General features: G+C 48.9%; 1 protein-coding gene across 1 annotated transcript; it reads left to right on the top strand.

Annotated features, from left to right (window-relative positions):
- The first annotated feature begins 2,337 nt into the window (after positions 1–2,337).
- CRABP2 (cellular retinoic acid binding protein 2) lies at positions 2,338–12,352 on the top strand. The gene is made up of 4 exons (XM_003768096.3): positions 2,338–2,564; positions 10,343–10,521; positions 11,145–11,261; positions 11,753–12,352. Exons 1-4 carry the CDS (start codon positions 2,495–2,497, stop codon positions 11,801–11,803), a joined length of 417 nt encoding a protein of 138 aa, XP_003768144.1. The 5' UTR covers positions 2,338–2,494; the 3' UTR covers positions 11,804–12,352.
- The last annotated feature ends 768 nt before the right edge of the window (positions 12,353–13,120 follow it).

Raw genomic sequence — 13,120 nt, 5'->3', positions numbered from 1 at the left:
CCATTACTCTCCAGCCCCTTTCAAATTCCTGGACTTGACACGTTGACTGTTTTGCAAAAGCGTCCTCCTCCCGAAGCCTTCTCTTCTCTGCTATGCTCCTCCCAACTCCCATCGCTTCCCCCTCTCTGCTCAGTTGAGCCCACCATTAGAAGCCTTTGCTACAGCCTTTTAATGGCAGAGACTCATTCCCTTGTTCTTGTGGTTAAGTGCTTGGAGATCTGGAAAGTCTGTTTCCTATACCGTACCATCCCCCCAGTCCCACATTACTGGCTGGGAAGGGAGGGGGGAAGAATTGCTCGAAGGCGGGACTCGGACTGAGTTTTCCATCAAAGCCTTTGGAACGAGTTGAGCTGGCGGGAGCTGGGGACCTGGGGCGGAGGGGGGGGGGGGGGGGAGGGGGGGGGGCGGGAGCGAGGGGGGACACATGCACAAGATTTTCCGAGGCGAGGCTCGCTCAGCCTAGCAGCCTCTCCCTCAGCTGAGATGCTGGATGAGCTAGGGAGGGAGGGAGGGAAATGGCAGAGAAGTAGCGAGGGGCGGCTGGAAGGGGAGGGGAGGGGTGGGGAGCGGGGAGCGTCAGTGCGAGCTGCTACCTCTGCTCACCTATCTCCGAAGCTCGCTATCTCTTTGTTCTTTCTTTTCTCTACCTCTGGCTCTCGTTTTCGATTCTGTGCTTTGTCTGTTTCCACGTCTCGCTTTCACTCACCCTCATTTCCCTCTCCCTTAAAAAAAAAAAAATCTCTTCTCCTTCTGCTCTGCTATACCTCTCCCTCTCCTCCCTCCTGCCTCTCTCCCTTTGTCTCCCTCTCAGCCTTGCCTTCCCCATCTTTGTCTTTCTCTGCTCTCCATTTCTCCTCCCCCTCTTTCCTCTTTCTCTTCCTCCTGTCCTCCCCCGGCCCCCCGCCTCTCCATCTCTCCTTCGGTCCAGCCTGTGGGTGGATGTCAGGGTCTCTCCCATGACAACCCTGGAGGGACTGAGTGCTGCCCAGAGACGACAAGGTGGCTCCCCCTGCTCCCCGACGGCTTTGATCTCCAGACTTCAAAGCTCTCCCAAAGCGGTTCTACCTTCTTCCGCTGCTGTAACTGCCCAGAAAAGTGATACCTGAGTCCCTCCCCACGGGACCCCCTCCCCCTGCACTCCAGCCCAGCATCCGCCTCTCCCCCGCGCGCAGGGCGGTCCTCCCCTGGGACACGCAATCTCCAGACCTGCTCCCATCCCCAACCTCTCCTCGGCGGGAGACCCCCCCCCCCTCCCCCGCGGCTTCCACCGGGGCTCAGCCGTCTCCCTCTCCCTAGGTGGTTTTCCAACAGGGCCTCCCCTCCCCCCTTCCCCTCTCCCCGCTTCCTCCCCGCCCCCCGGCCCCTTCTCTCCCTGGGCCAAGGCGAAAAAAGTTCTTTATTAAAGGGACTGTGTCAAGTGATTGGCTGTGACCTCTGGCCCTCGCACTCCTTCTTTCAGAGTCGTTATTAACCCTTTAGTGTCTTTGAAGTCCGTGGCTGCGGAGACGGGGAATTGCGGCGTTCGGGCCCCGGCGGCCGAGCGGGGGACTCAGGTGTCTCGCTCCCCCCCGGGCGTCCCCAACCCTATTTGGCGCTTCCAGCAGGGGGCGCGAGCGCCTTACCTGCGGGCCCGACCTTGCTGACCAGGGCCCGGCCTCTCCCTTTCTGTCCGAGCCCCCTGCGGAGGGCCCGTCCCCAGCCCCTGGGAGCCGGGGCGGCCGGCCTCCCTCCCCCCGCCCTTCCCCACGGCGCGCAGCTCGCCGGGTCTGAGGAGCCTTGGCCGCAGGGCTGCTACCACTCTGCCACGGTAGCTGCGGGCACGCTCCAGGGCGCGCACAGAACCCGAGCACCGAGGCTGGCCTGGAGCATCCGGCCGAACGGGAGGAGGGAGCGGGGGGGGGGGGGCGTCCCAAGGTGGGAGCCTGAAGTTGGAAAAAGGGAAACTGAGGCCGAGGGCTCCAGGAACTCGGCATCCAGCTCTCCCCCCCTCACACACCAACCTCGGCTTCTCAGCCCCCCGCGCCCCTCAAGCGCATCCTCCTGTCCAAGTGCCCACTCACAGAAAAGGAGAACCAGGGTCCCTGCCGCCCCCCCCCCCCGGAGTAGTCCAGGCCCCCCCCCTCCCTTCCTCTCGCCCTCCCTCTGCAGCCCGAGCCCGCGTTAGAGCAGGGGAAGGGTCAGCCCGGGTCCCTGGGGATGGAGCTGGCATCCCCAACCTCCGCCGCTAGCCGAGGGGGGCCGGCCCCGCCAGGTGGAGAGAGGATGGGGCGGGGCGGGGCGGAGGGCGGGGGCCGGGAGCAGGGGCGGGACCAGAGGCCCTTATAAAGGGAGCCCAAATCGGATTCCTTTCCCGGCTTGGGGGGTTTCGCCGAGATCGTCTCCTCCGCTCGTGGCGCTTAGAGATCCCGCGGTGAGAAGGAAGAAAAAGTGGTTCTCGGTACTCGCAGCCCTCCAAGCCCCGTTTCCAGAGTCACGTTTCCCTACTTTTGCCAAGATGTCCAACTTCTCCGGGAACTGGAAGATCATCCGTTCAGAAAACTTTGAGGACTTGCTCAAGGCGTTGGGTGAGAAAGGCTCTGGGATTAGCCCGGGGTGGTCCCCGGAGAGGGGGGAGCTACCAGATGCCCAGGCGCCCTGGAGGGGGGAGAGCGACTGGGCGGGTGTATGTGTGTGTGTGTGTGGGGGGGGTTGACGCCCCGAGGGAAGGTGAAGATGGAAATTGTTGAAATCTGGAGTAGGAGAAGCCTCAGTTCCTCCCCTCCAGAGCGGGGTGTGTGCCCGTGGGTCCCTAGAGGAGAAAAAGAGAATGATAAGGCATCTGGGTTCTCCCAGGGGGAAGAAGTATGGGGGGCAGACTTCTGAATTCTACCCCTTTCCTCGGAGTGATTCTATTAGCTCCCCACTCCCAATGACTCAAACCCTGGGAAGGGTGAAAATATTCCTTGGATTGGATGGATGGGATAGAGAGAGGGGGGCAGGTAGGCTTCCTTAGGGGTCTCAACTTGCCAAGGTTATCAGCTGAGCCCTGATTGAGTGTCATATCTGGGGAAATTCTTCTTGGAACTAGATGCCTGGGTCTGCCTGGCACCAGTCCCTTTTATTCTTTTATATGGGTCCCAGCCTTTTCCCTCTGATGAATAGTAACCCAATCCTTAGGAGGTTCCTGATGAGGGTGTGGGTGGCTCCCAGCTCTCCCTGGTCCCTTCCTCCATCCACTTAAAAACATGCTCGACCCAGCTTGAGGTCCCCTTTCCTTCTCAGCTATCTCACACCCCTGATTCCCAGTTCTGTTCAGGGCCCTAGGAACTTTGTACCTATTCCATACTCTCTTCTCTATACCTCTAGCCTTAGCCATCCTGCCTTCCCTCTCTCTTGCTCCCCACCCCCTTCTGTGAGACGAATATTTTCCACCAGCAGCTTCTGGATCCTAGGAAAATAGTTCTGGATAATTATCACTTTCTTAGGTTTCATCAAATGGCTTTGCATGAAGCCCAATTCTCTCTCCACTCCCCCTCCCCACATTCCCCAGCTCTCTTCTTTCTTCCCACTCCACCTCCCCCTATTCTGAGGGCTCACCTGCTAAAGGAATATGGGAAGTATGAGGGACCACCTAGGCATTGTAGCCTTCCTTCACTCAGACCCTCCTCTCTATCTCTGATTTCAATTGTTCTCACTCTGACTCCAGGAGGATGCATTGGAGCATTTAAGACAGGAATCTGGTGTACAGAGTTCAGAGATCCACAGGCTCCAGATTGTCAGAATTGCCTAGAGTCTTAGAGAGATCATTTAATTTGGTTTCTCTCCCTTTATAGATGATAAAACTGAGGCTCACAGATGTAGAACGACTTGTTCTAAATTTCTTAGAAAGTTCATTCTCTTAATGCCTAATCAGTGTTCTTTCTACTACTCGAATCAGCAAATAAGTTCAGGGAAAAGGAAGGTCTTTAAGACCTAGGACCCTGGAGACAAAACCAGTAACTGATTCTGCTATGGGAGGGGATGGAAGTTGGATAGCAGGGGGGGACTTCTCAATACTAAGGCTGGAGACAACAGAAAAGCAAGAAGAAGCAAATAGTTCTGTTATGGTCTTTCCTGAGAGGAGAGAAGATTTTGGGGACTGAGCAAGAGTTACCCTACAAGACAAGGTTTAGATAATATGACTTAGGACCCTCTGAAGGGTTCTAGCTCAGCATTAGGGATGTCATAGAGTTACCAAATGGAGCTGGAGAGGACCTTAGCAATCATATGACTCTATCTCCCCTTTCCATTTTACTAATGAGGAAATGGAAGTTCAGATAGTTTGGGAGACTTGTTCATCCCAGTATCTTACTGCTATTTGAAAGGTTCTCAAAGTCTAACCTGTATCCCTCCTGTTCTACTTTCCATGGAATGGAGCCCAGATAGATCTCTGGAGAATGCCCCTTCTGAGGCTGGGACCATTTCTGCTGCCACCCCCCCCCCCAGCCTTGTATTCACCAAGTTCTGTCCAGACAAACCTGCTCTAAAAGAGAATGAAGCAAAAGACTTGGTTCTCCCAGTCCCAGCTCGAAAACAAGATCTGACATCTGACCCGTTGTCTGTCTGTCTCCATTCTGTTTGTCCTCCCTGCAGGGACCCTTCAGAGCCACGTGTCCTCCCCAGAACCTGCTGGAGACAGATTGAAAACAGACCCATTAGACAAACACACAGTGCCAAAGTCAACTGAAATCATCACAATTCTCTCCCTGTTGTATTGCAGTGGGAGGCGGGGGAAGGTCAAGGATGGGACAGAATCTTTTCTACGTTTTCCTGAGAAATAGTTCAAATTTGGGCTCAGGTATTTCTTAGCTGTATGACTCTTAGCAAGTCATTTAACTGCTCTCGGTCTCAAATAGCAGCTACCTACCAGGTTGTTAGAAAGGCTAAAAAAAAAAAAAAAGTGCTGTATCACCACTAGTTGTTATTGTTATTGTTTTTCTAAAATGAAAATAATAATAGTTACACTGCCAACCTTGGAGAGTGATTACCAGAATAAAATGAGATAGTGGTTACGAAACTGTTTTGTAAAATTAAAGCCCTATGTGGGTTGAACTAATAGGCTTATTACCCTTCACCCTATTCTACTGTTCTAGCCTCTTATCTGGTGTGCAGATATGGGATGCCTTTATTTTACTCTTCTTCCTCAGGTCCTACTACATAAGTAATTCCCTTCTCGCTTGGAGGGAAGTAAAACAAAAGGACTGGTAATCTCTCCAGGCCTCTTTTTTCTTCGGAGTAATCTGGTTTTCCATCTCTGATTTTTTTCCCTTTCTTTAAAGGAGATAAGTGCTTTGAGATCTCAAGGATAAAGAATTTCAGTGCATCGTTTGTCTTTAGCTTTAGGGTACCAGGGGACTGCTGCTTTATGGAGATAGAAACCTTCTCCTCTGGGCTTTCTGGAAGGAGATATCTGGGCCCCAGCACATAAAGTGCTCCCATATCTCCCCTCTGGGGGCTCTGGGGTCCTGCCCTGGGGCAAAGAAGTGTTTGAGTTCCTAGTTAATAGAAACTCGGACCTGGAGGAAGGCCCAGGTTCAGTAGGGCCTGAAGGTAGGGAGGGAATCCCGATTCTGATCTCCCAAGCTTTTCTTCCTCCCTTTACCCCCTTCACCTCTCACCTGCTCCCTTCCTGCTGGGTTCAATTCCAGATCAGCAGGGAATTGAAAGGAAAGAAGGGGATGCTGTGTTTTAAGACTTGGGGGTCATACCTTGAGCTTTATCACTTCCTTCCCTTCCTTTAGCAATTCTCTCTTTGCTTCCCCACCCCCTAATAAAAGTTAAAGGAGAAAACAGACCAAATCCTGGGGGAGGAGGTAGGGCCCAGAATGATTGTGGTAGGGGGAACTGAGGGGAGGGAGGGACAACTTCTCCCACTCTGAAGGAAGATTTTTCCGGAGGCCTCCCTGGAGTCTATCTCTTGAAGGATTATAGGATTTAGGGAAGAGAAGACCTTAGAAGTTATTTAGTACAATTCCTTCATTTTTATAGATGAGGAACCTGAAAAAAGGGTCACAGAAGTAATGTGGCAGAGACAGCATTAGAACCTATGTCTTATTCCAAATTTCCACTAATCAAGCTGACTGGGATGGGGCTAGGGAGGGATCTGAAAGGAGAATGAGATAGGCTCTTGGTACAGATATCTGAGAGGACTGGATAATACTTAAAATAAAGGGAAAAAAGAGTAAAGGGGGCTGAGCAAATGTTAGGAGCCCTGGGCTCTCTCCCAGCCCTGGCTTCATGGCACTGCCCCCTTCTCTCAATTTCCTCATCTTTCAAATGGGATTTAATGTTTGTATTACCTACCTCAGCCAATGCCATAGCACATAAAGTGCTTTGCAAACCTTAAGAAGGGATATAATTTGAGCTGTTATTATTACACTCTATTGGTTGTTGTGAAGAAAGTACTTTATAAGTCTTAAAGCAGTGAAGAAACGTGATATTCTTTCCTTGTCTTTCCAGAAGCAGGGAACAGGTGGGAATTTCTGGTTGGCGGAAGTAACACCAGGGCCGGGTGCCCGGGTCAGTTTCCCAAAATTACTGAGCCCTCCATTGTGGATCACGGGTGGTTCTGTGCTTGAGCAGAATCGCCTGGTATCCTGCTTCAGGTCCAGACTTGAACCTTCCGGTCCCCAGGGCTCTTTTGGGTTTATCTTTCAGCTTTGACCCTTCTTTGCTCTAAATGTCCATGGGTACTTAAATCACCAAATCTTGAAAGGAATGAAAAGCGCTTATCAAATGCTTCTATGCTCAAAATCTTATTCTAAGGGCTAGGAACACTGCTGAGAGGAGAGAGAGAGAGAGAGAGAGAGAGAGAGAGAGAGAGAGAGAGAGAGAGAGAAAGGGAGAGACAGAGACAGAGGGAGAGAGACAGAGAGAGAGACAGAGAGAGACGGAGGGAGAGAGACAGAGAGAGAGGGAGAGAGACAGAGAGAAGGGTCAGTTGCCAGTCCCTACCCTTCTAGAAGTACATTCTGATTGGGGGGGGGGGGAAGACTACACATTTAGGGGAGAAATATTATTTGATTTCGAATGATGTGTGCTTTCCAGAAGCAATGTTAGTATTGATTAGTTAGTATTAATATTGTGCTCAAAGAAAAAAAGTAGAATGTGGATTGGGGACTCTGGGCTGTGGGGGAGGTATGAGCTTGGGGGTTGTAGGAGCAATAAATTAGATAGATGGTAGTCTGTTCTGGGGCTCAGCAGAGAAAATGGGCTAGGGATTTTCATTTCTTCACCTCTCAAGAAGACAGATCCATCTTGTGCCTCAGTTTCCTCATCTGCAAAATGAGGCTCTTTTTTGTTGTTGGAGAAATGCGGGTTGTAGACCTTAAAAAACCTAGAGAAAGGTGAGTTTCTCTTTCTCCAAAAGGACCAAATATTCCCTTTTCTCTCTATGACCATTTATTCCCCTCTACCTTTTATCACTGAGCTGACTTAAGTTTTGCCCGATTTCAGAATCTAGAGTTCTAAGTTCTTAATTTTTTTTTTTTTTTTTTTTTTGGTCATGGAGATTCCTTCTCAGAACAAAGTTGGATTCACAAAATAAAATACATAGGATTACAAAGGAAACAAATTCTATTGAAATACATTTATCAATAAAAACAGATTCATGGACTCCAAGTTAAGAAACTCAAATCCAGAGGTTAGATAGCAGGAAAAACTTCCCTGTCCCAAAGGGAAGGCAGGGCACAGAAAGGAGGTAATAACTTTTTTCTGGGGGAAATTTAGAAAAAGACAGACCCTATAACCCACATCCCTTTTCTGGCAAGTCTAGGGGAGGGGTTGCCTTCAGCTTTGACAACAGCTGACTTAGGCTGAGGGGAAAATCCAAGGGCCAGATTGAGCAAACAGTGCAGGCAAAAGGAAAAGAGGGAACTAAGGTTTAGGGTTAGGTAGGGATGGAGGAATTGCAAATCCGGGGATTAGACTTTAGGCCCACTAGGCTGCCAGAGGAGGGAAGGCTAGACACCTAGATTTAACGGCGCCCTTAGGGGAGGGGTTGTGGAAAAGGTGTTGGAGAAAGGCTCCAGGGGATCAAAGAGACCAAGAATGGTGGGTGGGAGAAGGCAGGTCCCAGGACACCAAAGGAGTGACTGGTAGGGATGGCCCTCAGGAAATGCTGGGGTGTGAAGGGACGGGAAATTGCCTCTCCCTGCTAGGAGCCAGCCTTGATTCACTCCCAGGAAAGCCACAGACACAGGGAGAGGTTGTTAGAGACACTTCCCATAGAGGCTTGGACCCAAAGGTGCAGAGGACCCAGGTGTCCTGATTCTTAGTCATAGGACTCATAAATGCCTCTAAACCCAGGGGAGGAAAATATTGGGGACACTCCCTCTTCTCAGCCTCCCATTCTTCTAGGCCTATCTCCAATCTTGTCTTCTCAAAAAGCCTTCCCTAACGTCCCCTCCCCACCCCAGTATCATTTGGGGCAGCATAGCTCCTAAGAGATCATCACATCCAATTTTCTTCTTATTATTTTTTTGAAGGCACAACATCTCTTTTTTTATTATTACCAATGAAATCGGATCTCTAGGAGCAATCTGTTTAGTAAATATCAATTCAATGCCAGTTATTGAAAGCTAATTTTATCCCTTTCTGGAAGGCAGATGTATGTGTAACCATGGGACCATCTTCAACTTCCCTCCCAATCTGCTGAGGGCACTCTATGAAGCATGAATGAGGATGGTTTTCTAGCACCCCCATTGCATGAGAAATACATGGGACTCTCAGATACCTTGAATGCCAATCTTCTAGCTTCTTATTTTTCAAATAAATAAATTAAAACTCAGAGGCAAAGGCTTGCTGGTAAATATTTAGCAAAACACTTTCCAGAGGGGAACAAATGCATCCACCATACTTATAAATTGGGTCTGCATCATTAACATTTTCTCCAACACTTTCCTAAGTCTAGACAAAAAAACAAACAACCCCCCCCCCAAAAAAAAACACACACATTAAGTCAAGCCTTCACTTGTAGCATTCGCTAATTCTGAGCTACAAATACTCCCATTTAAAATTTAAAACAATCAGCTCTTCTAGTTGGTTCTAACCCCAGTTGACATAATAGTTCATTGACAGAATCAGGATTTTTTTTCTTTTTTTTTCTTCTTTTTTAAAAGGCACTTAGGGTCAGAATCACACAGCTAGTATCTGAAGCTGAACTTGAATTCTGGGCCCCCTGACTACGGAGTTGTGCTCTATCTATTGTACCAATCTAGCTGCAGCCAGGGTTCTTTTCCCATTACAGTGAGGTACTTAGAAATTCCACATCAAACTAGATAGGAATTATTTCCTAAATGGTAAACTCCTTGAGGACAGACCTTCTAGTAGAGTTGGGAATCAAGAGGGTCTAAGTTAAAATCTTAGACAGTTATTAGTTATGTAATCCAGTGTGCCTCGGTTTCTCTACTTATAAAATGGAAATAATAATAGCACTTCCCAGAGTTGTTTCAAGGTTCAGAGGAGATAGTTTATATAAAGTGCTTTGCAAATCTTAAAGTATAAGCTATTAACTACATATATTATTATCAATGCTAGCTATTCTTATTATTCCTCATAAGATCTGGCATATTACAGACATTCAATCAATACTTTATTGAGAGGGAACAGAGCCACTCAGGGTTAGTGATTATCCTCTCCAACCTGTACCAAAATTATGGATCCTATCTGTAATATACCCAGTGAACAGTCACCTGGCCTTTCCTTAAAATGAAGAAGATCCAATGGTCTGATCCCACTTTTTGATAAGACATTTTCTCTTTAACTGCATTAAAACCTTTCTATTTGGTACTACTTTGGAGGTTCTTGGGATTTGACCCTCTATGGGACCTTAGAGACTGTCTAGTTAAACCTCTCCATTATACAGATGAGGGGAAAAAAGACTCAGGGAGAACGAACTTGTCCTAAGTCACAAAGGGAACAGGTGGCAGAGCAGGGATTTAAACCCACTTTGGATTCAGTGCTCTTTCTCCTATAACAAAACTATATCTGTCCTTTGGAGCCAAAGTGAACCAAGTTTAATCTCTTGACCACATTTCAACCCTTTGAATATTTGAAGAAATTCAACGAGCATCAAACATCTCTCTGTGTTCCAACTCTTCTGCTGCCACTTTTAAGGCTCTTACACATTTTCAGGGATGGGACTGGGGAGGGATTGGAGATGGCAAGGGAGAGGAACTGCAGTAGAGTCCCGGCTGTTCAGAGGCCCTTTTGCAGATATGTTTAGGGTCCCTGAGGAGTGGGATCATCCCTAGTGGTACCCTGCAAGAGGGAGGGATTGTAGCATCCACAGGCAGGAAGTCACAACTTCTCTATCCCACGACAGGAGTGAATATGATGCTGAGAAAGATTGCTGTGGCAGCCGCTTCCAAGCCAGCAGTGGAGATTAAACAGGATGGAGAGAATTTCTACATCAAAACTTCTACCACCGTGAGGACCACTGAGATAAACTTCAAAATTGGGGAAGAGTTTGAAGAGCAGACGGTGGACGGGAGGCCCTGTAAGGTCAGTGCTCTTTATGGGGTCAAGGAAGGAAGAGGGGAATGGCTAGGATAGGCTGTAATATCCTGACTTATCCCTGTGAAATCTGCCTTTCATTTACCCCTTTCCTGATCAGGAATGCTGAAACCGCCTTTCACACTCCTCTGAAAAAGTCCATCTTATGATCTGGCTTCTAAACTCTCAGCTAAATTGAGCTGATTTCAGTCTCATTCTCCAATCTATTACTTCTTATAATATGACATCCACCCCTTTTACTGAAGCCATAACTAGGGTGGGGTAATTAGGACTTTGTCTCAGAGTACCAAAACTTAGAGGGCATCTGGAACACTTAAGCTGGTTAAAATGGGCTAAAACAACTGAACTGAACTTAACAATTATCTAGCAATCATAATTAGTTAAAATTAAGACACTTCCTTCTGGGAGGGCTTGACAGGCCCAACACAGGTACTCACCTTCTGAACTTCTTCCCACCCAGCGTCCTTCCTCCTTGCTATGTCACATGAGAACCATTTTAGAGCTGCCTGCCCCGGGCATGGCCCAGGGTTTTTTGCCATGAGTGCTAGTGGGGACTCTGCCTACCCCAACCCCATCCCATTGCACAGACTTCTTTTTCTTCCTCACCCCAGAGCTTAGTGAAATGGGAAAGCCAGAACAAGATGGTCTGTGAACAGAGACTCCTGAAAGGAGAGGGACCCAAGACCTCCTGGTCCCGGGAGCTGACCAACGACGGAGAATTGATCCTGGTAAGCCCTTTGTCCCCTGTTTCCTATTGCCCAGTGTCTCCCATCCCCTAGCTCAGGCTTGATTCTAATGAGTGTCCCTTACAGGTGGATGGAATAAGGATTCATTTGTTATTTGTGTCCCCCTCCACCCCTCACTGCCTCACCCCTAACCTCCATTACCACTACTATACTGAGAAGGATGAGTTATGGGGAAGAAGGGAGACACCGAACAGGAATAAGAAACCAAGACTGGAAGGATGGGAGGGAAGGAGGGAAGCCTTTTTTGTGGTCTATACTGGGGAGGACAATTGGCTTTGTCTTTTTTTTCCCACAAGGATTGACCCTAGGGTGGATGGGGGGGGGACATCCTTTCTACCACCAGCTCCAGGCAGGGCCCCTCTGCCAGTCACCAGAGGGGCACTGAGGCTGGAAGAGCCAGGTTTCACCCTACCTCCACTCCTCTGGAGGACTGCCTTGTCCCCTCCCCTAGATCATAGTTTCTGTCCTTGCAGACCATGACAGCGGATGATGTGGTGTGCACCAGGGTCTACATCAGGGAATGATTGCTGAGGGGAATTCCTGAGAGGGTCTTCTGCATCTCTCCTGCTCCGTGGCCTCCCAGTGATCGATCACTCAACGTCAGAGTCTTTTGTTTACCTTGTCACTGCTTCCTTCCAACTTTACCCAGCTAGTGCTCCGACCTGCTCCCTGCCCTGCCCTTCTTATATCTGGAAGCCGATGTCCTGGACATTTCCTAGAGCCCAGCTCTGTTTCCTCTACCCCTTCCTATTTTACCTGACCTGTCCCAAACAAATCCCTGACCACCCTGGCAAGAGATGTTTGCTTCTTCCCCTCCTCTGTCTCTGATTAAAAGACTAAGCCCAGGAGAGGTCCTCTCCATTCTTGAGAGATCCTAAAAGAGATAGAGACAGACAGAGACAGTTAGAGAGAGAGAGACAACTCCCATCAACCCTGGTGGGAGTCTCTGCTTTATCCCTAAGACCTCTCCTGCTAATCCCAAAGCACTTCCTTCCTTCCCCATATCCTTGTGGCTGATTCAGTTTGGAATATTTATTTGTTAATGTTATTAAACCATCTGAAAGTTAAAACTCTTTCTGCCCACTAGTGTTTGATTTTGGAGGGAGGAGGGAAACCTGGGAGGATGGGTGTGGGCCTGTGAAAATGGGAGATAAGGGATTGGGCAGCAGCCACCAACCCTTCAAACATATGGCTTAACATTCCCTTTACCTACTTCTCCCTTGACCCCTGAAATCTCATTTCTGCCCTCCACAACTCAACTGAATGTTTTATTTTTATTTTTTTTTGCTGAGACAATTGGGGTTAAGTGACTTGCCCAGGGTCACATAGCCAGGAAGTGTTAAGTGTCTGAGACTAAATCTGAACTCAGGTCCTCCTGACTCCAGGGCCCGTGCTAGGTCCACTCTGCCATCTAGCTGCCCTGAATGCCCTTTTAAAGGGGTAACAGTGATTCCTCAGCTGCCAAATCTGATGACCTTTCCTTAGTTCTCATTCTTTTTGCCCCTTGTGATCATATTTCCAAAGCCCAGCATCCTGGTGTAGGGGAAGGAGCCACGGCCTCTGCATCAGAAGGCCTAGGTTTGAGTTTTCTGGCTCTGGCTCCAGGCCCAAGTCATTCACTCTGTGGGAAAGGAGAACGATCCCTTTGCCACCTACCTCACAGGTTTGTTGGGAACAATTTTTATGAGACTTAACCACTCCCTCCTTCTTAAAACTTGGCTTGGGTGACAATGCGTTGTCCTTGTTTCGATCCCTATCTGCCAGTGCCTCCTTGTCCTTTCTCTGGGCATCCCTCAAGGCCCTGGACTTAGCCCTCTGCCATTTTCTATTCTTTCCTTACT

The sequence above is a fragment of the Sarcophilus harrisii genome, chromosome 4 (assembly GCF_902635505.1).
Source record: "Sarcophilus harrisii chromosome 4, mSarHar1.11, whole genome shotgun sequence".
Classification (NCBI taxonomy): domain Eukaryota; kingdom Metazoa; phylum Chordata; class Mammalia; order Dasyuromorphia; family Dasyuridae; genus Sarcophilus; species Sarcophilus harrisii.
The sequence above is the reverse complement of the archived record's forward strand: the minus strand, read 5'-3'. Positions and strand labels throughout refer to the sequence as shown.

Bases quoted from the DNA above. Each gene is read 5' to 3' on its own strand.
- CRABP2 (XM_003768096.3), top strand. From the start codon at position 2,495: ATGTCCAACTTCTCCGGGAACTGGAAGATCATCCGTTCAGAAAACTTT. The intron at 2,565-10,342 runs GTGAGAAAGGCT...ATCCCACGACAG, and splicing joins GGACTTGCTCAAGGCGTTGG to GAGTGAATATGATGCTGAGA. The intron at 10,522-11,144 runs GTCAGTGCTCTT...TCCTCACCCCAG, and splicing joins TGGACGGGAGGCCCTGTAAG to AGCTTAGTGAAATGGGAAAG.